Source organism: Pristiophorus japonicus, chromosome 12 (assembly GCF_044704955.1).
Source record: "Pristiophorus japonicus isolate sPriJap1 chromosome 12, sPriJap1.hap1, whole genome shotgun sequence".
Taxonomy (NCBI): Eukaryota; Metazoa; Chordata; class Chondrichthyes; family Pristiophoridae; genus Pristiophorus; species Pristiophorus japonicus.
This window is the reverse complement of record NC_091988.1, coordinates 23,145,695-23,172,857: the sequence shown is the minus strand read 5'-3', so window position 1 is coordinate 23,172,857 and position 27,163 is coordinate 23,145,695. Positions and strand designations below refer to the sequence as shown.

The window sequence follows — 27,163 nt, the reverse complement described above, 5'->3', positions numbered from 1 at the left end:
CAAGCGCTCTACTCGGAACTCCTTCACAGCAAACGAGCCAAAGGTGGGCAGAGGAAACGTTACAAGGACACCCTCCAAGCCTCCCTGATAAAGTGCAACATCCCCACCGATACCTGGGAGTGCCTGGCTAAAGACCGCCCTAAGTGGAGGAAGTGCATCCAGGAGGGGGCTGAGCACCACAAGTCTCAACGCTGCGAGCATGAAGAGATCAGGCGCAGACAGCGGAAGGAGCGTGCGGCAAATCAGCCCCACCCATGCCTTCCCCTGACGAATATCTGTCCCACCTGTGACAGGGTCTGTGGCTCTCGTATTGGACTGTTCAGCCACCAAAGAACTCACTTTAGGAGTGGAAGCAAGTCTTGCTCGATTCCGAGGGACTGCCTATGGTGATGGGAAGCGAGTTCAGCTCGATTCCGAGGGACTGCCTATGATGATGGGAAGCGAGTTCAGCTCGATTCCGAGGCACTGTCTATGATGATGAGGGGGCACTGCCTGCCATGGAGGGATGATGCTGCTGATGATGATGATGATGAGTCCCAGCAGCGCCGCCTCCTTAAAGGCAAGGCAAGTGTTTGCAGAGAATGTCACAGAAAGTGCCAGCAGCGCCTCCTCCTTAAAGGGAAGGAAAGCCCTTGCACAATGTAGCGAAAAGATGGCGGAAACGGCCGAGGCTGACGTCAGCGCGGCCCGAAGAGCGGCCAGGCAGCAAGAAGGATCAGCAATGGCGACTGTGGAGCGGAGACTCCCCAGTCCGGAGGCGCTGCTGGGGCAGCCGTGGAGCCACTGGATCGATGCCGCCAAGCAGCAAGGGGCGGACGGTGAGCCCAGCGGGCGGGCGGGGGGGGGCCCCGGTAACGGCGGGCGGTGTGTGGGGCGGGGGGAGAGGTTTATCTGCGTGTGGTGAGCGGGGCTGAGCCTGAGCCTGAGCCGTGTGCTGGCGCAGGGCAAGGGGAAGGCAAGTGTAACTATGTGACTGAACTCCACTGACTGATGTGTCCAATTGTTACACAGGCACCGAATCGGCGGAAACTTTTAAGGAGTGCGGGAAGAACCGCGAGGTCATGCGGCTGAGCCGGGAAGGTGAGTGGCGGCTCCAAAGTTTGCTGTGTTTTTGCTCCTGTCTGTCTCTGTGTGTGTGTGAGTTGCACAGGCTCTTTACCGCACACTGGCGGGCTGGCGACTCTGCTTCGCAGGCACTAGCAACTACACTGAGAGGGGGGCCTGGTACATGGATGCATGCTTTGCTCAAATGTTGTGGGGCAGCTTGGTTGACCCCCCCCCCCAAAAAAAACGTTCAAAGTTCCCATTCTCTTCCTCCCCCCAAGTAACCATTTCCTATTTTCCAAAAGTTGCTTTCCCTGATCTACGTGTTAAGGTTCAATTGCTATCTTGTTTGTCAGGTAATGAGGGAGTGGTTCTAGATAGTAGTATTTTTTTGGAGCAATTGAAACTTTAAATCAGCAACAATAATTCACTGTAAGTGGGACGTTCTGCTAGGTTTTGGTGATTCCGCAGAAGCTTATCACACAATTACACTGTTTCAAGAGGTGAAGGTTTTAGCTCCTCTTGCTTCCATTTATGTCAAACTAACCTGAGGATCAGTAATATCCCGTTAATAACTTGTTACCCCAGCTTGTTTTGCAATGGCATATGGGCAATTTAAAGTTCAGATAGAAAAGTTGTAAATTTACAGTTTATCAAACTTAAATTGTACCATAACTCATTTTCAAATTCTAGTATTATGGTAACCATCTATGTTGATTTGTAACTGGTAGGCCTGAACACTGGGTAAATTTATGATGTGAATTTACCCACTTTACCTTCTATGCTCTTCTTGAATCACGTACTATAGTTTAGACATTGTCCAATCTGTGTATGGTTCACAGATAAGTGTTGGTGTTGAATGAAATTTCAGCCATTTTAAATTAGGAGGGAGTGAAATTGGACAAAAGACTTGCATTCCTTGTTCTTCAATCTAAAAGTTATCAGATTTAAATTTAGAACAGGTGTTGATGAAATATTATATCTTAAAATTAAGTAGAAATATGCTGCTGGTGAATTTTTTTGGCCTCTGTTACTATATGGCCATATTTACATTTCAACTTTTTTTTTACTGTTTGGGACTTTGGTTTGAATCCATCCAAGCTGATACATGATTCTTCTGCTGGCTGTTAAGGTCTTGAGTAAAATGAATTTGGACAGTTGTTTCTATTTTCCAAGATGATGAGTATGAAGTCATGGCACAAACTGTCCATAATTCAACATCAATTTGGTTTTGATAAGCGGCCACACTGTTGGTGTGGGAATTGGAAAAGTTGCACTGGTGCAATAGGTTTGCTCTTGAGTTGGGATTGAAATATGTTTTGGGATAGTTCAGAGTGAGCTAGATGTACCTGATATGAGCTTTGTTGACACTGAGTGCAAATAGTATTCCATTACTAATTACCAACATTCATTAGGTTCTGGAATTGTTCTGCAATGCAAACTTTTCTAGTGCTGCTTTATTTGTAGCTACATTTGATTAAATCTGTAAAATCAGATGCTGTTGGTAATTATCACATTGCACACTCCTATGTAAGACACAGATCATGTTTATTGGGTCTTGCTAGGCATTTTACCATAGCAACACCACCCTTAAATAATGAATGGATAGATGCAAGATGTCGCTCGCAGCACAAATGATTTTCCCAGGTTAGAATGTCAGTGCAAGATATAATAAATGATGAGCAGTTTTTAAAAAGTCAGACATTTGGGCTTAAAAATGCCATTGTATATTGGGAGAGTCTCGTTTTAGCATTCATGTTGATAGCTGCATATCCTCTGGGATATGACTTGAGTCTTGTTGGAATTAAAATGTTGGAAAATGAAAATCATTGCTGCATTTAGCTCCTCAATTGTTGGATCTGGGGAAATGACATCTCCCTTGTCTGGTTAACCTTTTAGCTTGTGCACAATGATGCTGAACAGATAGCTATGAAAAATGACATGTTGCTTTATTACTGTAATAGACTACAGAAACAAAGCATTTGCACCAATTTGAAATAACATTTAAAAATATTTTGGCTTGTCTTCCTGTCTACTTCATTATTTATTAGTCCCTCTTCCTATCTAATGAACCTATAACTAATTCTCTAACTTTGGAAATAGCCTTAACTTTTTTTCTTATCCTATTTCGTCCCCTTCCTGGCTTTTTTCAACCATATCGGAGACTGGAACAAGTATCAAAATATGGCTTAATTTACTGAATTCAAATTTGTTATCTCCTCCTTCCAGCCAATCAGAGCCCTGAGTATAGAGTTTGTCGTGATGACGACATGGATGTGACCAGATCAACCTTTGACACTTTTTTTAAAAAAATGCTGAAAACAGAAAGGGTCTCTGCTGATTTGAGTATACTCGTTGATCACCAGAGCCTGACTAATTGGATTAGTCGACTGTAAGGGATAAATACCTAAAAATTGTGGATGGTCATTAAACACCGTAACCTTAAATTATTTGAGTTCTGATTTGAAATGCTATTTGTGATGTTTTCTGAATTTGCCCTGATTCCCCACGTGCTTGCATTCCTTGTTCAGTAAATGACACTGGGAAAAACTGGTGCAACAGGCAACACACTCTCTTCCATAAGATTCATGTAATATTATCTACCCTGCCTATATATACATCCGTACAATATATTGAATAGTCAGTTACTTTGCATTCAGTATCAAGTAACATTGTACAGATGCTTATTTTTGGTAGAAAAGAAAGACATGCATTTGTATGGCACCTTTCACGACCTTGGGATGTTGCAAAATGCTTTACAGCTAATGAAGTACTTTTCAAGTGTAGTCACTTGTTATAAAGGAAATAATATAGCCAACATAGTGGCTGGATAGAAAAAGTTACATTAATCTTGGGGAAAGAGTTGCCTCCTGTTCCATAATTCCATATCATTTACTGATGAGGAAACCAAACACATTGTATATACTGAACTGCAGTTGTTTTACAGTTTATAACACTCGAAGGCAGTAGAAAAGGCTCTATCTGTTTTATTATTTATTGGTCCTAGGTTGACTGACTTCATTTGTGTTTTATGAACACCAAGATTTTGGTAGATCTGTACACACCAGATACAAATAAAAACACTAATGGATAGAGTTTCACTTCCACTTCTGGAAGGGAAACCTAGTGATAGCAGATCGGCTGCCTGTTGTACAACCTACCCGATTTTCTCCTCCTTCTTCCCCCCCCCCCCCCCCCGCAGTTAAAAGTAAATTGTGCAAGGTATATAACGGACGGCCGGTCCACAGCCACAGTTTTCTCCTTGGTGCTTAGTTAAAATCGAGCCCAAGACTCTGGTTGGGATGGGGAAGAGAAAGAGAGAAGGAAGGGGAATCCTAAATTCCATAATCCAGTTTATAAATAGGTGGCTGAGCCACGGAAAGGTCTGATTTTTCCAGAAGTTTTGGAAGTTTAAACACACTCTTCCTCAACTTGTCCAAATGTATGTTGTTTTAATCGTGGTAGCAAGGTTTACAACTGCTTTTAATTTTCCAGCTATTGCAAAATGTACATGCAATGAAGGTCAAATAACTTATTCCTTCAACGTCGAACTACGACTGTGAAATTTGTAATTGTTTAATCGGTACGTGTTAATTTTTTTTAAAAAAGTGGCTCCAAATTTATATTATAGGCATGCCTTGGTCTCTTACCGACTCTTTCCCCCACCCAGCTGCTTTCACTGATGAGTTTAAAAATGGAGAATTTATTCAATAACATAGTGTGCAGCAAGTCCAACCAGCCCTGATATCACCTTTTCTTGATAAGTCTTTTACCTCAGACTAAAGTAATTCAATAGACAAATACATTTTCAGTAGCTCCTTGGTTTAACACACACCAACAAATATCTCAACCCTGAATGAATATAATTTCAACAAAGAGCTTTATTTTTAAGTTGATCTGAAAGGTAATTTCCCTTGCCTTGGTACTAGTAAAGCTTCAGGAAAACTTCTTGATTTAAATCAAGAATCCAAATCATGATTTATGCTTTTCTAAGCAAACCCATAAATCCCTGGATGAAACCGATTGTAGAGTAATGTCGTGTTTTTTTTTAAACCCTCTAAATTATGTATCTGTAGTTTAATGGAAATGGCTTTCCTCCATCAAACGAGGAATTTATTCTATGACTTTGCTCACTTACTACAAGTTTTAATATTAAAACTCTTCCATCAGATTTTGAAGGAATTAAAACAAAAATAAATCTTTAAAACATTATACCTATTCTTGTTGATCATTCCTGTTCTTTGTATATCTGGAAATTTCCTCAATACCTTAATAATGAAGTATTTTTCTCTTGCTGACTATTCAGTTCAAAATGTAAGTTCTGGAAATGTTGGTAGTCTCAAACTTTCTTTTCACAAAGTTAATTATTGACTTTCTTTCTTTAGCTTCTCTGTTCTTTTTGAGAAGTGATTTACAAGTGCTCCTGCACGTCTGTTAGAACATTAAATTGTTAGTTCAATCATTTTGCGCTTATGTTTTTTTTTGTTCACCCCAAATTTGTCAATTTTACCTTCTCTTTGGATTTGAGAATTGAATGTATATTGTATCATAAGACTCTGGAGGTGGAAATTGTAAAAAAAAAAACATTTATAGCAAAATGTCACTTTTCATTTTTTTCTTTAAACTTCTACTTTGTTTTTCCTGCATCTTGATACTCACCCTGTTGCTCCACAACTTTAGGGAGACAATATTGTACAAATGCAAGCTTTTTTGTTCATTTAAATTTCTGCCTCAACTTAAAGAAAAGTGTGGCTTTGATCTTTTGTGGGATAATAAGTACACATGTACAAAGACAACACCTGGAGTAGTGTGTGCAGTTTTGGTCTCCTTACCTAAGAGAGGATATACTTGCCATAGAGCGAGTGCAGCGAAGGTTCACCAGACTGATTCCTGGGATGGCGGGACTGTCGTGTGAGGAGAGGTTGGACCGACTAGGCCTGTATTCACTAGAGTTTAGAAGAATGAGCAGGGATCTCATTTAAATGTATAAAATTCTGACTGGGTTGGATAGACTGGATGCGGGGAGGATGTTTCCCCTGGCTGGGAAGTCTAGAACAAGGGGTCACAGTCTCAGGATTCGGGGTAGGAAATTTAGGACCGAGATTAGCGTGTTTTTCACTCGGAGGGTGGTGAACCTGTGGCATTCTCCACCACAGAAGGCTGTGGAGGCCAAGTCACTGAATATATTTAAGAGGGAGATAGATAGATTTCTAGAAACAAAAGACATCCAGGGGTATGGGGAAAAAGCGGGAATATGGTGTTGAGATGGAGGATCAGCCATGATCGTATTACATGGCGGTGCAGACTCGAAGGGCCAAATGGCCTATTACTGCTCCTATTTTCTATGTTTCTATGTCTGAATTTCCTCTTCTATTTTAAGAGGCATTAGCTAACAGTGCTTAAATAGGTTAGCACATTCACCAAAATAGGGGCGAGAGGAATTTCAAATTAACACATTGTGGTCATATCTGATAGTTCAGTTTCAAATCCTATAGATTTACATGCTGTGTCTCAATGCAAATTTACACACATTGCCCTCTGATTCCTCGTGGAGAAAGTAAAACCACCTGGTTAGAGGTGACTGAAATGGTGTATGTTACACCATAAATGGTAGTTCCCATTTCACTCCTCCAATAGAACTTTGAGATTAATTAACCATATTGTATACAAAATTTTATAGTTTAGCAACATTTAATCGATCATTCATTGAACTTAACTGAAATGATAAAATACTGGCCTGTGTTCTCATTGGTCCTGTTGGGGATTTAATGATGCCATTCTGGAGGGAGGGGGGGGGAAAGAGAGAAGAGAATGCTAAATGAACCCAGAGACTTTTATTGGTGTTATCTGTGGCAATAAGAGCATCCCATTATAGGAAGGAGAGAGAAGCAATGGAAAAGGTGTAATGAAGTTCCACTAGGATATTACCAGGGATTAGTTATGAAAGGAGGCTGTCGAGATAGGTTAACAGAGTAGGGATAAACGGGTCTTTTTCAGGTTGGCAGGCTGTAAATAGTGGGGTGCTGCAAGGATCAGTGCTGGGGCCTCTGCTATTTACAATCTATATTAATGATAAAGGGACGAAGTGTAACGTATCCAAGTTTGCTGACGATACAAAGCTAGGTAGGACAGTAAACTGAGGAAAACACAAATAGCCTGCAAAGGGATATAGATAGACTAAGTGAGCGGGCATAAGATGGCAGATGGAGTATAATGTAGGGAAATGTGAGCTTATTTGGTAGGAAGAATAGAAAGAGTATTTTTTAAATGGTGAGAAACTTTTTTTTAAATGTTGTGCAAAGAGATTTGGGTGTCCTTGTGCAAGAAACACAGAAAGCTAGCATGCAGGTACAACGAGCAATAAGGAAGGCAAATGGCATGTTGGCCTTTATTGCAAGGGGGGTTGGAGTATGAGCATAAGGAAATCTTGCTACAATTGTACAGGGCCTTGGTGAGACCACACTTGTACTGTGCACAGTTTTGCTTTCCTTTTCTAAGGAAGGATATAATTGCCTTGGAGGCAGTACAATGAAGGTTCACTAGATTGATTCCTGGGATGAGAGGGCTGTCTTATAGTTTGTGTAGAAAGGGCCTATACTCGAGTGTAGAAGAATAAGAGGTGATCTCATTGAAACATATAAGATTCTGTCAACCGTGAGGGTCTGTGGAGCATCGTCCTCCGTTTCGGATGGCCCCAAAAGTTTGTCAACATCCTTCGCCTGCTGCATGATGCCATGCAGGCTGTGATCCTTGCCAACGGATCCATTACAGACCCAATTCACGTCCGGACCGGGGTCAAACAGGGCTGCGTCATCGCTCCAACCCTCTTCTCAATCTTCCTCGCCGCCATGCTCCACCTCACAATCAACAAACTCCCTGCTGAAGTGGAACTAAACTACAGAACCAGTGGGAAGCTGTTTAACCTATAAGATTCTGAAAGGGATTGATGGGGTAGATGCTGAGCAGTTGTTTCCCCTGGCTGGAGTGTCTAGGGGGCATAGTCTCAAGATAAGGGTAGGCCGTTTAAGATTGAGATGAGGAGGAATTTCTTCACTCAGAGCTGTGGATGCTGAGTTTTTGAGTATATTCAAGGCTGAGATATAGATTTTTGGACTCTTGGGGAATCAAGGGATATGGAGATTGGGCAGGAAAGTAGAGTTGAGCTTGATGATCAGCCATGATATTGAATGGCGGAGCAGACTCTAGGCTGTATGGCCTACTCCTGCTCCTATTATTTTCTTGAGTTCTAAGTTGGATCTTTTTACTAGAGCTGATCAGAATAAGCAATTATGAAGGGCCATGGAAGTTCAGTAGTTTTTTTTTAAGAATGGTTGGCATGATGGGAAGGAGCGGGTACAAATTTAAGATGATCAAAGAATTGGAGGTGAAAAACAATTTCTTTACACAAGTGGTTGGAATATTTGCCGCAAGTCTTTGTTGAAGTCCGCAATCATTGTAATGTTTCCCAACATTACAACAGTGATTACACGTCAAAAAGTATTTAATTGGCTGTAAAGCACTTTGGGACATCGTAAGGTCATGAAAGATACTATATATGTTTTTTAAAAATAAGTTATTTTAAAATTGAATCAGCTACAGGCTTGAAAGAGGATTATTAAAGGGTAAGAGTCAATCTCCCACACCATTTCCCATGGTGAGTGGGACAGAAAGAAATAAATTGCATGCTATCACAACCTCAGGACATCCCAAAGTGTTTTATAGCCAATTAAATACGTTTTGAAGGAAGGAATTAACTACCCGTTGGAGCTGTTGACTATGCTGCTGTCCACTACATTGGATCCTGTGATGCTAATATGGTACTAATTTCCAGTAGTGCTCCTACATTGTGTCTCGATTTTAAGCGCTAATGTCTCTTTTTTTTTTAAGGAACATTGTAAAATGATAGAAATAATACAAGATAGTATGTAGTGCAAACAAATGAAATATTGAAATCATGGGTCTAAAATTGAGGTCGGAGGCTTCCTTCATACAAATACCTCGAACCCGAAAAAAATCTACGAAGTACCTGGTGGCCTCGGAGGAAGGTAAGATCCCAGTCGGAGACCTAGATTTGCTGTGCAGCACATGGGGAGATGCCTATTGAGGTACGCAAGTCCAAGCTGGAGTCACATGGGCCTGGACAATCAATCACGATGCAGTATTCTGATTGATAAAAATGGGAACTCCATTTGTATGAGTTCCCATTACTATCAAGGAGAAAAACCCCTTTTTTTAAAAAAAAACCCAAACGCAGCATAATAAATAAATGTTTTAGAAAAAAAAAAAAATTTTTTTGAACTTTTTTTTAATGTGTTTTAAGTGTTAAAAATAAAATTACCTTAATGGACAGGGTTTTTAACTATAAAAGCGTGTGTTTAAATTTAATTTTTATGTTTTAAAACTCTTACACTGGTAAGAGTTGGCTATGCGCCTGCTTTCACCAGGCGTAAAAGTTTGAAGGACATTCGCTGGATATGAGTTAAGCAAATAGCCCAATCTCCTGCACGGATGTCCTTCTCCCGGCAATGTGGAGGATCTGTCAAGAGACAGATCGGGAAAGCCGGTTTTCGGTTCATGCGCACCGCGCCCCGAAAACCGGCTTTTGCGAGGCCTCGACGGGCTTCGTACAGACCCAGTGAGGCCAGAATTTGAGGCGCATTATTTCCAATTAATTTTAATTTAAAATTTGAGTGACTTAATGTGAATATATTAAATAAAAATTAAACGTATAATAAATTAATTATTAAAAATTATAAATGTTAAATATGAAGGCTGCTTCTCACTCGGGAATGGGTGGGCGGGCGGGAGTTGGAGTAGTGTAAGGAAGGGGAAAAATATCAGTGGGGAGGGCAAAAGGCAACACTGATGGTTTTTCAGGTATGATATCCGAACTGTTGCAACGCGAGAGTCGATTGTTGGCGAGTGGCATATTGGGCCTAGAGGCCTGAAGTAAGATCATTTAAAAATGGAGGAGGGGAAAAATAAATAAAAATCTAGTGTGGGGGAGAAATTCCACGGTAGGGAGCATATGGTAAAAGGAGCAATGGAGGGTTCAGGAGGTCCAATGTCACGTTTTCTGAGGTGGGCTGATGTTAGAAATTTTTATGACCTTGTCCATTACAATTTTTTCGTTAATATATAATAAATCATACCTGTATCTATTACGTACAGGAAGGTTGTAATATTGGTTCTGTCCTGGGGTGTAAAGTCCCTGAAGCTATGTAATGATGGTTACATCACGGGCCAGCCCACACTGCGATATGTGTGTGCACTAGGCCTGTGCAGCAGAGCTGGTCTCCAGTCATCTTGGGTTATCCTTACCATTGGACCAAGACCTAGCTCTGTCAAGCCCGTGTGGTGGCTGGTGTGCAACGGCCACCACATGTTTTTAAAAAAATAAAAAAAAATCCATGCACAGGCATCTTCCATCCTTCAGGATGAAGTTTGGGATCTGTATTATTAGATCCTTCATTTGAAACACCTGTGAACTCATCCCTTTTTGGCGTGGAAGCAAGTCATCCTCGTTTCGAGGGACTGCCTATGATGATGGTAATGGTGGTTTAGTTTCTGAAGCTCTTGTCTAGTGCTAGAGGTGTGCACATGTGATGGGACCATGTGATACACAGTTGCTGCTCACTTAATAATGAAAACTCTTATCAAGGTGCCACTTAGAACCCTGACTGAAATGGTAATGCCCAAATAAAGAGTGTGTGATATGCAAGACCAATTTTAATAAATGGAGAGCAAGCAAGAAAGTTGCATGCCTGGCTCATGGAGAAAAACTGATGTAGACTTCATGGGATATATTGCCTGTGCTGTAGCATTCTGATTCTAAAGCAACACTTGGTAAATACTACTGTACTATTGAGATCAGGCTTACCTGAGTCTACAACATTCAGGGCTCTAGACTTTCTGTCATTCTGAAGCAAGGGTATCGGATTTATAGGGAGGAATGTCTGTTACTGGTGCAGGCTGCATGATCAGAGCTTCTTTCAGTTTGAAGTTCATGCTTCGGCACAAATCTGTATTGGGTGAAATATGTAATGCACTTGTTTCAGGAATAAATAGAAGCTATAATTGAGTATTTTTAGTGTGGACTGATCGTTGTCAGTACAGAGATATGAAATTAGAAAGGGACAAAATAAGGTAGTACTTAGTCATGGGCTAATTAGGGACATTCAGCATGGATTTGTAAAAAGCGGGTCAGTTTAAGAGCTTGATAAAGTATTACATAAGTGACTTACTTTGAAGGTTAAGGTACATGGTATTCAAGGGAATGTATCTGTGTCCATAGAGAGTTGACTAGGGAGAGGGGTGGGGTGGGAACAGAGAGTCTGGGATAAATAGATGTTTTTTAGATTGACCGGTTCTGCGTAGTTGGTGTGCTTTAGAGATCTGTGCTGGGTCCTGTTTTAATAAATGCTTTGGACATGAGAATTGATACTGAAGCTTGTGGTTGCAAAATGTGAGGAGGAATACAGGAAGTTTGTGTCGTGGACAGATAAGTAGCAGACTCAATTCATTGCAGAGAAATGTGATGCAATACATTTTGAGAAAGAGAACTGGGAAAGGAAGTATACAGTAAGTAGTAAGATTCTGTTTATTGGAGGAACACTAATTCATGGGCCCAGAAACATAGATCTTTAAAGATGAGAGTGGGTAGAAAAGACCATTAAAAAGTAAATGGGATTGTTTGCATCATAGGATGGTGGTTAGGCCACAGCTGGAGTATTGTGTGTAGTTTTAGACATTCGATTTATAGAAAGAATATTTGAACCACAGAGAGGGAATAACAAAGCTACTACAATAAGCGGTTTTAGTTATAGGAAAAGGTTTGAAATTTTTTAAAAATTTTTACTCGCTGGATCCGAGAAGGTTAAGGAGAAATCTCATGGTTTTTTTCAAAATGTTGCTGTGTTTTGAAAGGGTAAATAGTGAAAGCTTGTTTCCACTGTTTGACAATTCAGTAACAAGGAGACTTAGTCAGGATTATTACTACAAGAGGAAAGGGAGAAGCTAGATTTTTTTCCCCCATAGATGTTTGTTTGAATGTGGAATGCTTTGTCATATGTGCCTATTAACACACAGACAATAACATTATTTAAAAAGGCCTCCTCCTGTTCTGTAAGATGGGATGGGTAAACTTGGGTTCAATGCGTAAATCCTTAATGGCTATGATATTTGGAAAGTGGGCGGGGTGGAAGTTTGAATAATGGACATATCACAACTTGCAGGATGCATATTTTCTTGATTATCCATAGGAATTTTAGTGGGGAGTTGGGGTTAGTTTTGTACATGGTGGAATCAATAGCTTAAAGCTCACTTTGTCAGATGAAATATGGGGAATGAGAGGGGCTCAAATATCTGGCAATTTCCATTATTCACTGAGTGAGGGGGAGGGTGAGCACCTCTTTTCTGGTCACTAAGGTACCACCGTGTACTTGTAATTCATCAGTTGCTCCGTATAGATTCCATTATTCAAACTTCCACCCCCATCATACAGCCATTAAGGATTTACGTGTTGAACCCAAGTTTACCCATCCCATCTCACAACAGGAGGAGGCCAATTGGCCCTTCTGTTTGAGATACTTGCCAATTCCTTTTATAAATAAGGTTATAGTCTGTGTGTTAATAGCCACATATGACAAAGCATTCCACGTTCAAACAAACATCTGTGTGGGGGGGGGGAAATCGAGCTTCTCCCTTTCCTCTTGTAGTTATAATCCTGACTAAGTCCCCTTGTTGCCAAACAGTGGAAACAAGCTTTCACTATTTATTCATCAGCAGGCCGGGGCCATTGAAGGGAGCAGCGTACGGCGGGATACCACTGCAGGGAGCAGCGCGTGCTGCTGCAGGAGGGCGCCGGCTGCGAAGCCTGGTCGCTGATTGCAGTGCGGGCAGGCACAGCAGGAGGGGCAAGAGTCCGTAGAGGGAAGTGACCGGGGCCCAGGAGAGGTGTGAATCTGGGGCCCAGAAGAGGCGAGGGCCCAGGGGCAGCACGGGCCAGCCCACACTGCGATATGTGTGTGCGCGCTCGGTCCGTGCAGCAGAGCTGGGCTCCAGTCGTCTTGGGTAATCCTTGCCACTGGACCAAGACCTGGCTCTGTCAAGCCCGTGTGGTGGCTGCTGTGCAACGGTCACCACACATTTAAAAATCCACGCACAGACATCTTCCACCCTTCACGATGTAGTTCGGGATCTGGAATATTAGGTCCTTCATTGAAGCACCTGTGAACTCATCCCTTTTTGGCGTGGAAGCAAGTCATCCTCGCTTCGAGGGACTGCCGATGATGATGATGATGATGATTCCATTCAAAGCTTATGGTTGTAAAAAGTTGCTTTTTTTCTCGTCGGAAATACTTTCCCTGAGTCAGTGCCACATTGACCCACGACTGTAACCTTCTGGCTGTTCCTTCCCAGCAGCAGTTTTTCTGGTACCAGACAGCAAGGACTACAACAGGCAGAGTGTATTGTGAAAGGGGTGCCCTTGATGATGGACATTTAGAGTGTTGCTGACTTTTTTTTCGAGTGCAGCAATGCTGCTCGAGTGTTTTTAGGGTTGAGATGAAAATTGTGGGTCACTGACATTATTACAGTTTCATGAAAGGAAAAGCTGTAGAGAATGGTACAGCAGAACAGTAATTATAATGTATCATGATTCTGATTTAACTGGTCACACACGTACGTTGCAGGCTACACATTGGAATGGTGGAATTCTTCCAGAATGTGGCAGTATTTCCAAATATGTGTGGCTTTCATAAACCTATAGCTATTAAAAGTAGCAAGATCAACTTAGTCTGATACTTAACTAATTCTGATTCTTGCATAATAGATTAGTTATGACTAGGCCGATTATATGCTTCCTGTGATTTTTATTTTTAGAAAATTCAGCAAACTTGCTTGCCTTCAGATGAGCTCAAATGTTGTCCTGCAAAAAGGAAATCGGCTAAAAATATTACTTTAGTTGTGCTTTAAAGAACTTTACATTGCGATGCTCCTTACTCTAAAATTATTTCAGATAACCTGCATATGTCAGCCATTATAAAAATCCATAGAGAAACTTTGGTACTGAAATTAATTAGATTGGGGATAGACACAGTATCTGGAACGGAGATAAACTGGGACCCACTGAGTGACTTCATGGACTGGCACTAGTTTAGCTTATTTACTGCACAAGTGATGGCTAACTGATGCTACTCTCTTTATACTACTGGCATGGTATATATGGAAATAATTTACTTGTATTTTCTAAATTTCTCATAAGGTACCAATCATGTTTTTTGGTTGTTAAAATATTTGGGTGACTTAGCATTGATTTTCTACATTCACTTTTACCTACATGTATATAACATCTGTAGTCCAAATGTTATCTGGCTCATTCAGGTACACCAAACCATGTCACCCTTCCGTTCAGCGGCCAGACAAATAGACGGCACCAGGGTTTCTGTTGGTTGCACTTGCCTTTGGTCAATGAGGTGAAATGTCTAATAGTCTTTCTCCTCTTCTCCTTTCTCTCCCCCGCCCCCAAACACAGCAGTTTCTCCATGGCTGCATAAATGCTTCACTTAAGATTGCAAACTTATTGTATGGGGAATAGCAGGTGTGAACTTGCATCTCGTCAGTGCATGCTACAGTATGTTCAATCAATAATGCCACCTTTTTATAAAGTAGGTTTATAAGTCAACTCCATACTGAGTTGTGAATCTGATTCTTTTTTTTCCTGATTCTGCAAAAGCAAATGATTTATCACTCCACTTCATTGTGTAGGAATTGCTAGATGAGAAAAAACATGGACCTTCCAGATTGCCATCTACCATCCCATGATATAATAATGGGGTTGTTGACAAATCCTAGCAATTAGTCTACAGCAGACCCAGACATGACACAAACCCCCAGTGCTGGCGAGCTTTGGGAACCATCGGTCCAAAGTCACCTCTCCAGCATGTCATATCTCCGATTACTTGTATCCCAAAATGTTATTTTCTGAAAGAGATCTCTCTAATTTGCATTTGAATGAATCAGTATTAACTGCTTCCATTTTTTCCCCTAGGGAGCCTGTTCCATAGATTGACCGCTCGCTCACTGAAATATTGTTTCCGCAGATTAGTTTTGAAATTATGCTGCCTTTCTTCCCCTCCCCCGCTCCCACCACCCCTTTCAAGCACAGGCCATGTCCCCTCTGGTTTGACTGTTCTGGATAAGGTGAAACAGCCTATCATCGTCTACATTATCTAATCCCTTTAGAATCCTAAAAACAGCAATCATATTGTTTCTCAATTCTCTTCCAGTGAGAACATGCCCAAATTACATAACTCTAAAGTTATTACCACTTTTAGCATCACAATGACCTAATGTCAGCAAATTTTAAATCTCTGCTGTTTGAACATAGTTACATATTTAATCTCTAAAATACAAGTGATAGCCTCCTTTCTTTAGATGCGTTTTCTAATATAAACGGCTTTAACATATTGATTTAAATTGGAATCCGTACTGAAGGAGAAAATAGAAAAACATCTAGAAACCAAAAATATAACCATGAATAGTCAGCATTGATTTTCAAAAGGGAAAGTCTTGCTTGACCAACGCCACTGAATTCTTTTGAAGAGGTAAGAGTGTAGACAAGGGTAATGCTGCTTCTTGGGCAGTCCCTTGTGTTGTGTTGTGTTCTTGGATGGTCTAATAATGGGGTCAAGTTTCGGCCTGAGTTGCTCTAATTTTTTTGGAGCAACTGGTTTAGAATGGAGTATCTTAGAAATTGCAATTCTCGGCATTTCGTTTGCTCCAGTTCTAGTCAGTTAGAACAGTTTCATTTTGGAACAGTTTTTTTTTCCAAAAGTGGGCGTGTCCGGCCACTTGCGCCTGTTTTGAAAGTTTAGGCAGTGAAAACTTACTCCAAACTAACTTAGAATGGAGTAAGTGTAGATTTTTGTACGCTCAGAAAAACCTTGCCTACACTTTAGAAATCAGGCGTAGGCTACAAAACGGGCATTGGGAACGAGGGGGGGAGGAGTAATTAAATTTTACAAGCATTCAACAGTTTTACTTATACAAATAAAGAGCCATCCCGAATAAAAAATTATAAACAAAGCAAATACAAAATATTGAATATTGCTACCTGTGTGAGCAACAGCAGCCTTCGAGCTGCGGTGCTTCAGGCAGGCCTTCCTTCCATGTACGAGACACGGGTGGCGTCAGTGGCTCGACGGCAGCCGAAGACACAGCAAGCAGCCTTCGAGCTGCGAGGGAGGCTGAGGCCATTCGGCCAGAGACAGGGACAGACAGATAGCCAGTTTGAAACTTAAATTTGTAATTGCAGAATGGGTGCTGCATTGTCAACACCACGGATTATGCAATGGTTCGCCAGCAATTCACTGCATAGGAGAGAATTAATTAGAGCTCACCGCACCAGGAACGTCATAGCCCGTAGGCTGATGGGCAGGAGACCATACCCACGTCGGCAATATCGAGCCAGACGCTCATACCTGGACATGAGCGAGGCTGATTGTGTCAAAAGGCTGCGTTTCCGCAGAGAAGTTGTCGTTGAGACCTGTGATATGCTGAGAGCAGATTTGCAGCCCAGAAGCAGAACGCCAACTGCCTTGTCTGTTGAAGTGAAGGTAACCGCTGCACTTGCCTTCTATGCCTCGGGATCGTTTCAGGTTACAACTGGAGATGTGTGCGCCATCTCTCAACGTGCAATACATGCCTGCGTCTACCATGTCACGGCTGCACTGTATGCGCAAAGGAATGACTTCATCAATTTCCCAATGACCGCACAAGCGATCCATGAGAGGGCTGTGGGCTTCTTCAGGATTGCCGGCTTCCCAAAGGTACAGAGCTGCGTTGATTGTACCCACATAGCCTTGCGAGCACCTGTGGAGGCTTCTGAGCAGTACAGGAATAGGAAAGGTTTCCACTCTATCAATGTGCAGCTCATGTGTGGCGACAAGCAGCGCATCATGTCAGTCGATGCGAGATACCCTGGCAGCACCCACGATGCGTTCATCCTACGCGACAGCGTTATATCTGACATGTTTGAGCAGCAGCCAGAAGGGCAGAGCTGGCTACTGGGAGACAAAGGGTATGGCCTGACCACCTGGCTCATGACGCCCTTACGTGTGACATGGACAGAAGCTGACCGTCAATACAACATGGCGCACATTGCGACGCGCAGCATCATTGAGAGGACCATTGGCACATTGAAACAGCGTTTCCGATGCCTGGACCATTTTGGAGGCCACTTGCAATAATCTCCTCTGATTGTCGGTCACTTCACTGTTGTGTGCTGCATGCTCCATAACTTAGCCATCATGAGGCAGCAGGAGCTGGTAGTGGAACCAGAAGACTCACATGAGGGTCCAGTACATGATGATAGTATTTTGGAAGAGTAGGATGTGGATGATAACGACGATCAGGAAAGGATGCAAGTGCCTGATGCCGGAGCACGAGGTTGGAGGAGGGCCGTCCATCGTGCTCCTTTAACGATTGCTCGAGCCCTGCGCTAACAGCTCATCCGTGAACCCTTCAATTACTGATGCCTGAGGGTTCTGCGACCACTGTTGCGCATGGGCATGTTTATTCTTTGGAGTTGTTCCTACATTGTGTTGTGTTAATGGAACATGATTCAGTTTTAATGAAAAAATATTTTATTGACAAGTTAACGTCACTAATAAAAATATTTGTATCAAACTTCACTTTAATATGACTCTTGAAGATCACAAACTTTAAGATCACTTAAACTTGTAAAGTTACAGAACAATTTCAATGTGAAAAATCTTACACTTGATCACTTAAACTTCAAGATCACTTTTAGGTGTAAAATTAAATAAGTTACAAAAAGTGAGAGCTTTTACACTAAGATCACTTAAAAACCCTAAGATCAATTATGTTGTAAAGTTACAAAACTTACAAAACAATTTCAATGTGAGAAACGCTACTACAGCTACATCAAGAACAAAAGCAGCAAAGAAAGGCTGCAACCATCTCTCATCCACATCTCAGTGAATGTTCACTTCTTCATGGGGGTGTCATTTGATTGGCGGGGCTGTGTGCCCTTATTGCAGCAGTTATCTCCATGAGGGCCTGTGCCATCGATTGCACTCCCTCGGACATTCCCTCCCTAAGTTCCCGTGTCATTACTGCTATTTCTCCCGTCAGGACTGTCGCACCTTCACCCACTGCACTGACGCTACCGATGAGTGATTGGGTAAGCTCATTGGTCTCCATACCCAATGCCACAACCTGAGCCGCATCTGTTACACGCTGCATCTCAGGAGAGCGTGTCTCCAATCTCCTCCTCTTCCTGGGTCTGCTTCGCGGCACCAGTACACTGGGAGTCGCAGGCTGGGACGGTGGGACGCTCGGTGTTGCTGACGGCAGTACGAGAGCGAGAGGCGTGGGCTGGGACGGTGGGTGAATGGGTGTAAACTGCTCTATGATATCACCAGCACCACTGGGACCCGCAACATCAGAATCAAAACCATGGAAGGTGGAACCAGAACCTATGCAAGGGGTTGAAACTCTGATGCCCCTTAATGGGGGCTCATAAACATTAATTTGGAAGCTCTTCCTTGAAGACATTTCAGTCATCGCCGCCATCATCCAGTCTGGATCGTCCGCATCTGGTTGTACTGGTTCTTGTTCTGTATCTTCAGGATCTTCACGGTTGGCATCATCATCATCATGTTCTGCGAAATATATCAGAACAGTCAAATGTTTAACAGCAACGGAGGGGGCAGGATGGGTGGCATGAGTCCTCTCACACATAGCAGGCCAGGCAGCAGATTGATTTGAAGGCCCACGATGCATTTTCAGGACTTGCCCTCTTCCTCGCGTGCGGGCCCAGCTTGTGCTGTACTGATTGCTTTTCTCCCTGTACGACTCATCATGGCAGCTACCCTCTGTTCCAAGGGTGTCAGTGGATGCAGACTGGGCATGCCTCCTCCTGTTCGAGTTGCTTCCCTTTTGTTGTGGGCCAATTTCTTCTGCAAAGAGTAAAATATAACTTTCAAGACTGCGTCTTTCTGCCGGGTGGGACATACGGATAGTCACATTACAATTACGATTACATTAAAAAATGAAAATATTACTTACACTAACTACTTGACCAAGGTCGTGCCATTTCTTTTTACACTGGCTTCCAGATCTCCTGGTATGCACCACTGCACAGTAATCTTCTGCAACTTGGTTTCAGCGTTTCTTCATTTCTTTAGGTGGCACTTTTATGCGACCTCTGTTGCTGGTATCTAGCTCCTGCCATCTCTGCTCAGTTACGTTGACTAATATCTCCACTTCCTCAAGCAAGAAATTCTTTGTTCTTGGTGGACGTTGTTCTATTGTATTGAATTGGCACTCTTATTTTTCAAAACACACAGCCCTTAATTTGCATGCACCTATGCAGCACCTGTTCTGGAAGTTTAGCAGTGAAAAGCAGCACTCGCTGATTTCAGCGGGTGATTTATTCAACAGTGCTGCTAAAAGCACTCCTTCAGACACCAAAAAATCACCAAAATTCAATCCCAAGCCTTTCCAGAGGTCTATGAGACAAATCAGCACTTTTCTTTAAGTTCCTTTACAAATGGCCGAGTGCCAATGTTTCTGGGCTACTGCGCGCTCCAATGCGCACGCTCCAACGCGCACACGCAGGGCTGCCGGCACGACATTCCCTCATTTGACTTGGCCTGGCCCCCCCCCCCTCCACTTGCAGAATCGGCATGCCTCTGTGGCTCCGCCCCCCGCTGCTGTCTGTGTGCCGCGCCGAGTTCCCAGAGACCAGCAAGGAGCCCGAGAATTACGAGGTAGATTTTTGTCGCGCAAAACAAGCATCCATGTCAGGGCTGTGCCGTTCTAGGCGCGGCCCGAAACTTGACCCCAAAGACTTCACGAGGCAGTGTGTTAGTTATACTTGAACTGTAGTGACCGTAGTCCTTTATTTGCTAACTCCAGAGTGAGGATCACACATGGTGGCCTGCCTTTTATACTAGGCCAGGCACACCTGTACAGGTAACCTACAAGTCTCCCACTGTTGTGCCCTCTGGTGGCACACCTTGTGATAGTACCAACAGTGGCCATGTAGGATACATGACCCCTCGGAGTCGAGGCTGACTTGCTTCCACACGAACATGAGTTCTAAGGTGGCTGATGAGCCCAATGCGGGATCTACAGACTCTACCGCAGGTGGTGGTTGAAGGGACGGGTGAATGGGTTGCCATGCGTTCCTTCCGATGTTTGTACTAGACTACCGCGTGCTCCCCATGAAGAGACTCCGTGTTCGGTTCCTTCCCAAATGCTTCTTCTCCACTTTGAGCGGTCATGGGCCGGGGATTCCCAAGAGTCGGTGGGGATGTTACATTTTTTCAGTGAGGCTTTGAGGATGTTTTTGAAGCGTTTTCTCTGCCCTCCAGGGGCTCGCTTACCGTGACTGAGCTCTGAGTCGAGTGCCTGTTTCGAGGGCCTTGTATCGGGCATGTGGACTACGTGGCCCACTCATCGGAGCTGGTTGAGCGCGGTCAATGCTTCGATGTTGGCCTGAGAGGAGATACTGATGTTGGTATGCCTATCCTGCCAATTTATTTGCGGAGGCGACTTTGGTGGTACTGGTTCGGGGCTCAGGAGAGGCGAGGGCCCAAGGGTAGCATGGGCCAGCCCACACTGCGATCTATGGATAGTAGGAGCATGCGTGCGCATTAGGTCCGTGCAGCAGAGCTTGGTCTCCAGTCGTCTTGGTTAACCCTTGCCACTGGATCAAGACCTAGCTCTGTCAAGCCTGTGTGGTGGCTGGTGTGCAACGGCCATCCCACGTTAAAAGAATCCATGCACGGGTATCTTCCACCTTTTAGTACGTAGTTCGGGACCTAGATTGTCAGGTCTCTCATTGAAACACCTGTGAAATCTATTTTTGGTGTGGAAGCAAGTCATCCTTGATACGAGGGACAGCCGAATACTACTACTAATACTTCTCCAGTGCTTTGAGGTGCCTACTGTACATTGGTACTGTGAAAGGGTAATGCAATAATATAATTTGTCTAGATTTCCTATAGGCCTTCGATAAGATGCCACATAATAGACGAATGAAAAAGGTTAGAGAATGCAGAGTCGGAGGGCAAGTAGCAGAACGGATAGCTAGCAGGCTTCAGGACCGAATGCCGAGAGTAGGGGTAAAGGGTTCACAGTGGCAGAAGGTGGAAAGTGGGGTCCTACAAGGATGAGTGCTGGGATCACTTTTATTCACCATTTTATGTTAACGATTTGGAATCAAAAAACAATTTCTAAATTTGTGGATGACAGCAAATTTGGGGGTGGGGGGTTATCGTCAATACTGAAGAGGACTGCAATGAATTATTCGAGGACATTAATAAACTTGCAGAATGCACATACAATTGGCAAATGAATTTCAACAAGTGGGAGGTATTACATTTTAGTCAGAAAAATAAGACCATGTATTACTTGGAAAATAAGAATGTAGAGGAACAAAGCAATCCGATTACAAATACATATCACTAAAGGTAGCGATGAGGTTAAGGCCATTTAAAAAAAAAACAAGCTCAAGGGTTTATTTCTAGAGGGATAGAATTGAAAAGTCGAGCGGTTATGCTAAACTTGTATCAAACCTTGGTTAGACCACACTTTGAGCCAATGAAGGACTTTTGACGTGTAGTCACAGTTGCAATGTAGGAAACGCGGCAGCAAGCTCCTACAAGCAGCAATGTGATGATGACCATTTAATCTGTGTTTTTATGTTGTTTGAGGGGTGCATATTGACCAGAACACCGAGGATAACTTCCCTGCTTTTCTTTGAAGTAGTGCCATGGGATCTTTTACGTCCACCTGAGAGCAGGCGGGGCCTCTGTTTAACGTTTCATCCAAACGAAAGACGCTACCTCCGACAGTGCAGCACTCCCCCAGTACTGCACTGGAGTACCAACCTATATATTTTTTTTATGTGCTCAAGTCCTTGGAGTGGGACTTGAACCCACAACCTTCTGATTCAGAGGCGAGAGTGTTGCCCACTGAGCCACAGCTGATACTTCAGAATTCAGAAGAAACTTCTTTACCCAGAGAGTTGTGAGAATGTAGAACTTGCTACCTTAGGGAGTGGTTGAGGCAACTGGTATAGATGCATTTAAAGGGAGGCTAGACAAGCATATGAGGGAAAAAGGAATAGAGGGTTATGCTGATAGATGAGGAAGGATGGGAGGAGGCTCGAGTGGCGTATAAATGCTGGCACAGACTGTTGGGCTGAATGGCCTGCTTCTGTGCTGTAATTCTGTGTAAAATTCTGCAATTTGCAGGTTTGATGTTTATTGAATGCTGGAACTTGGGTACCAAACAATGCTGGCAATTGAGTTATTCAATAGCACATTTCAAAAGACAAGTTTTTTCAAAGTTCCTATTTAAGCTTCAACTTAGTAAAATCTATTAAACTAAGTTAATATAATTAATTTTATTGGTGAAAAATAACCTTTATGAAAATGCTTAATGTCCACAGAAGGTAATTAAATGTATATTAAATATTTGAAAAATGAGTATGTGTAGTTATACAAAAACCAGGGAAGGTGCGGTCATTTAGTATACGGAATTTAAAGTAAGAGTGGAAACAGTGGGTTCTTGTAACTGAAGCGAATCAGCTAAAGCGACTTTTTGCTACATTTTGTTATGCCCACATCTTTCAGAATGTGTTGTAATTGCAGTTGTCCGCAAAGACTAATATGCCCATCTTTGTGTTAATTGATCAGCCTCATTGTGAAGACTTGTACTGTCTGCTGTGACATATCCTCCTTTTTAGCAAATTTGTCTTGCTAAATTGGTAGCCTTCCAATACGCATTCTTTACATAGAAAATAGGTGCAGGAGTAGGCCATTCGGCCCTTTGAATATATTCGATGAATGCTGCAAGGCATTCAGTGTTAGGTAGGGAATTCAGGATGTTGCTCTACTAATGTTAGTCATCACAATATATGTCCATCTGTATGGTGCGTGACTTGGGGGTGATGATGATTGATGACCCTCAGGATGTTGAAGGTTGGGGATTTGGCTATGGTGGTGCTGTTAAGTCAGGGGCAGGTGGTTGGGCTTTTTTGTTGTTTTGGGATGGTCACTATCTCGAACTTGTGTGAATGTTACCTGCTACTTGTCAGCCCAAGCTTGGATGTTGTAGACTGACATTGGGATACTTTGTTCGCTGAAGAGTTGAGAATGGAGCGGAGCACTGTAGAATCTTCAGCAAATGGCCCCATTCCTGTCCTTGATTGAGGGAAAGTTATTACTGAATCAGCTAAAGAAGGGTTGGACCAAGGACCCTTCCCGCAAGAATGCCTGCAGCGATGTCCTGGGACCAAGATGATTAGTCTTCCAACAACTTTCCTTTTTTGTGTCCTGTATGACTCCAGTTACTAGAGGATTTTGTCCTTGGTCGCAGTTTTGCAGGTTACTGGTGCCATGCATCTGATCTCGTTAATCCTCTAGTATTCAGTGTCCGCATCCATGTCTGAATCGAGGCTGCGACCAATTGTGGAGCCAAAACACTTGTTCTGGTGTGCACGGCAGCTGGGATGCTGTATCAAGCCTCCTGTGAGGCATTTTATCAGCACCTTCTGAAAATCCATATACATTACATCTGCAACATTCCATTTATCAATACAGTCAGTTGACTTGCCTTTAACAAATTTTTGCTGGTTGTCCTCTAAGTGCTTGATAACTTGATCTCCATTATGCATTTGAAAATGTGCCCAACCAGTCTGGGCTGTAGTCATGAGTGTGTACTTTTTTTGTTTACTTTTTGACAAAACTTCTGGCCTCTATATCTTGTCTTCTAGGAACTGCACAGTTGAGATTGTTAACTTGGTGAGTTGTGGATTTGAACCTGTGTCTTGCTGCTATTTGGTACAGTGCTGCAAGATAATGAATGTTTACAATACTAAAACATTTGCCGGAACAGCCCTAATTTTAATGGTGAGGGCCGTGGGGGAGAAATCCATCTTCCAAGTTCCTATTTAATTACTGAAATGCAGAAATGAGAAATCTGTGTTTGACTGATTGCTTCAAAAATAAAATAACCATGTAGACTCTGGGCAGGGAACAGCTTGTGGTGTTGGTCATGCTCAAATAGTTCATGACCATACTGAAGGTAAACCAATTCCACAAATGTGAACATTAACACAATTTGTGAAGTAAACCTGCTGATTCAACAAATAAGGTTGTTTTGCAAAGATCTTAGAATTAAAAACATTTCATTATGAAGAAATCCAGCATTAACATGCCACTTTAGAATTTGCACTTTTTCTGACTAGCTAACTGTAACGTGCCACATTTCAGAAAGATTTGTTGCCTGCAACATGCCATCCAACATTATGTTGCATTTTAAAACCGCGATGAGCACATTCTGGGACTATCTAATCAAAAGCACCACAAAGGACAAGAGATTTGAATCAAATTCTGTTTCTATTTGTATAAAAAGTACCTTTTTTTTAAGCCTTTCTAAACCTGTTCTGATAGGCTGCTGGAAACAGTTGGCTAATTTATGTGACATCATGAAGAATTATCTCCTGAAAATTTGCCCCGAAGCAATGTCGTAAACAGTGTAATGCCAATTTTTAGGGCAGGAGATGAGGAAAATCAGATGCAAATGACTTGCACCTGTTTTTACACTGCGCCAAAATGTCTTTGCTCTTTTATGCTGTAAGCCTCTGTACAGTAACATGGCTCTGCCCTCCTCCCCCCCCCCCCCATGCAAAAGTGCAGCTCGCGCGAGTTTCCTGATCTTGCACCTGCTCTGAACTGGTTGTAAATTTATACCCAAAATGTTAGGCTCAACAGACCCAAAGTCACATTTCTCGTGCTTTATCATGCATTTTTTCCTCCTCATTGAGACCAAATGTATTTTTTAATACATCTTTCTGGTATCAAAATAATTTGCATTAAAAATTGAAAACTTCCACAATTGCATTTTCTTAAACATGCTGTACCTAATGTGAGTTTGATGGTTTCAAACTTTTATTTTCATGCATAAAACAGATTTAACACAGAATATGGCATAAATTTGTCACTTTCCTTGGCCCTCAATTATTTACACTGATTTCATATTCCATGTTGATTCAAGTAGTGTAGTAACCAGAAATAAGTTCAGGTTCAACCTCCCTTATCCGGGACCTGGCCTGTGCCGGATGAGGGGAGGTCATTGGCCCGGGGTGAGGGGGGAGGGAGGGGAGGGGAGGGGAGGAGGTCACTTGAGGTTGTTGGGCGGAGGGGGGAAAGGAGGTCGCCCAAATGGAGTGGAGTCGGCGGCCCGAGCGGGCCCAACCTGTGGGGAGGAGCGGCAGGCCCAAGGACTGTGGCTGCAGGAGTTCCAACAGGATGACGAGAATGGAGGCAGCCGATAACCCCGGCATCAAGGACAAAGATTATATTGGTGAGTAGGATTTTGACTGGCTGCGTTCTGCGCATGCACCACCCGGCGGCTGGAATGGTGCCGGACGAGGGGTGGTGCTGGTGAAAGGAGTCCCGGATAAGAGAGGTTCAACCTGTATTCTGAATTAACAGTTCAGAGACTGTGCCACTTAATAATTCCCTTTTAGTATAAATAGGTAGAATTAATAGCATTGGAGATTTGGTATTGTCTTGTTTGGAAGTGGTTGTGTATGTACCAAGAGAATGTTATGGTCCATAAAAGATTACCAGGAAATAAGTCAGCGTTCATTGTCATCCTCATCATAGGCAGTCCCTCGAAATCGAGGAAGACTTGCTTCCACACTCTGAGTTCTTAGGTGTCCGAACAGTCCAATACGGGAATGACAGTCGTTGAGGGAAAGGGTGGATGGGACTGGTTTGCTGCATGCTCTTTCCGCTGCCTGCGCTTGATTTCTGCATGCTCTCGACGATGAGTTCTCGAGGTGCTCAGCGCCCTCCCAGATGCTCTTCCTCCACCTAGGCCAGTCTTTGGCCAGGGACGCCCAGGTGTCGGTGGGGATGTTGCATTTTATCAAGGAGGCTTTGAGGGTGTCCATGAAACATTTCCTCTGCCCACCTTGGGCTCGCTTGCCGTGTCGGAGTTCCGAGTAGAGTGCTTGCTTTGGGAGTCTTGTCAGGCATGCGAGCAATGTGGCCCGCCCAACGGAACTGGTCGAGTGTGGTCAGTGCTTCGATGCTGGGGATGTTGACCTGATCGAGGACACTAACGTTGGTGTGTCTGTCCTCCCAGGGAATTTGCAGGATCTTGCATTGTCTGTTGCCAGTAGCTGCTGAATTTATCACTCTATAAACCTGTAGTGATTAAGGCATAGTTAATCATTCATTGTGAATGCCATCACTTCAGCTACATGGAGCTTACAAGTCACCAATGTTCATATTATATCTGCTGCTGGAAATGAGAGAGAAATCTAAATAGAACTATCCTTGTGAACTCTATCGTGGATATGTATCTTGTAGTAATCCTAGGTATCATTTTTATATACAACTGGTTTCCTCCAAGGTGATCACTGTTGCAGCTCATGTTCTATAATGACTTATAAAACAAAGAATTTTATAATTGTGTAATTTATACAGAGCTACAATTAAATATTATACAGTATTGTCTGGTAACATCATTTTCTCTCTGCTTCCTTAAAATACCCCAGCCTTGGAGATTAGTTGGTGCAGTGTGTTAGCTACCAGGGCCTTGATTTTTTTTAAACAGTAGAAGAGGGGAGAAGGAATGAAGAAGAACGATGAATGTGGGGCTGGCCATGAATCTGCCTGTGTGGACATTTAAATTACGGCGTGGCGCCAAATCTTTTCAGCGTTTTAACCCCTCGCCGATCCTTTTCTGCCTGTCAGGGGCAGGGGTGTTTTAAATCGAGGCCCAGGACTCGGGATTCAGATCCTGCTCGCTCTGATGGGATGAAAGTCTCTTGTCTGCTGCCAGGGTCCTATAGAAGATGCGTTTAGGTAGTCTCCGTTCAGTTCCTCCCACTTATGGGGCTACTGTATAAAACTGCTAACCTGACTGTATCTCACTGCTGGAGGCTACAGAATGGGTGGTGTGGAAATTGGAAGAAAGGCACACTGCTGTAGTAGGTGACAGTGGGTGCCTGAATGGCAGTTGTTCCATTCCTCGGTTCAATGAGCACGAACTTCACGCAGATGTG

The 27,163-nt window shown here is 43.0% G+C and overlaps 1 protein-coding gene across 2 annotated transcripts in view; it reads left to right on the top strand.

Annotated features, from left to right (window-relative positions):
* The first annotated feature begins 608 nt into the window (after positions 1 to 608).
* Positions 609 to 27,163, top strand: part of LOC139277153 (ataxin-7) — a 146,902-nt gene continuing 120,347 nt past the window's right edge. For both annotated transcript variants that reach the window (XM_070895226.1, XM_070895225.1), the window contains exons 1-2: positions 609 to 818; positions 1,012 to 1,080. In XM_070895226.1, coding sequence (XP_070751327.1) covers positions 653 to 818; positions 1,012 to 1,080 — 235 coding nt within the window. In that variant the 5' untranslated portion in view covers positions 609 to 652. The remainder of the gene's footprint in view (positions 819 to 1,011; positions 1,081 to 27,163) is intronic.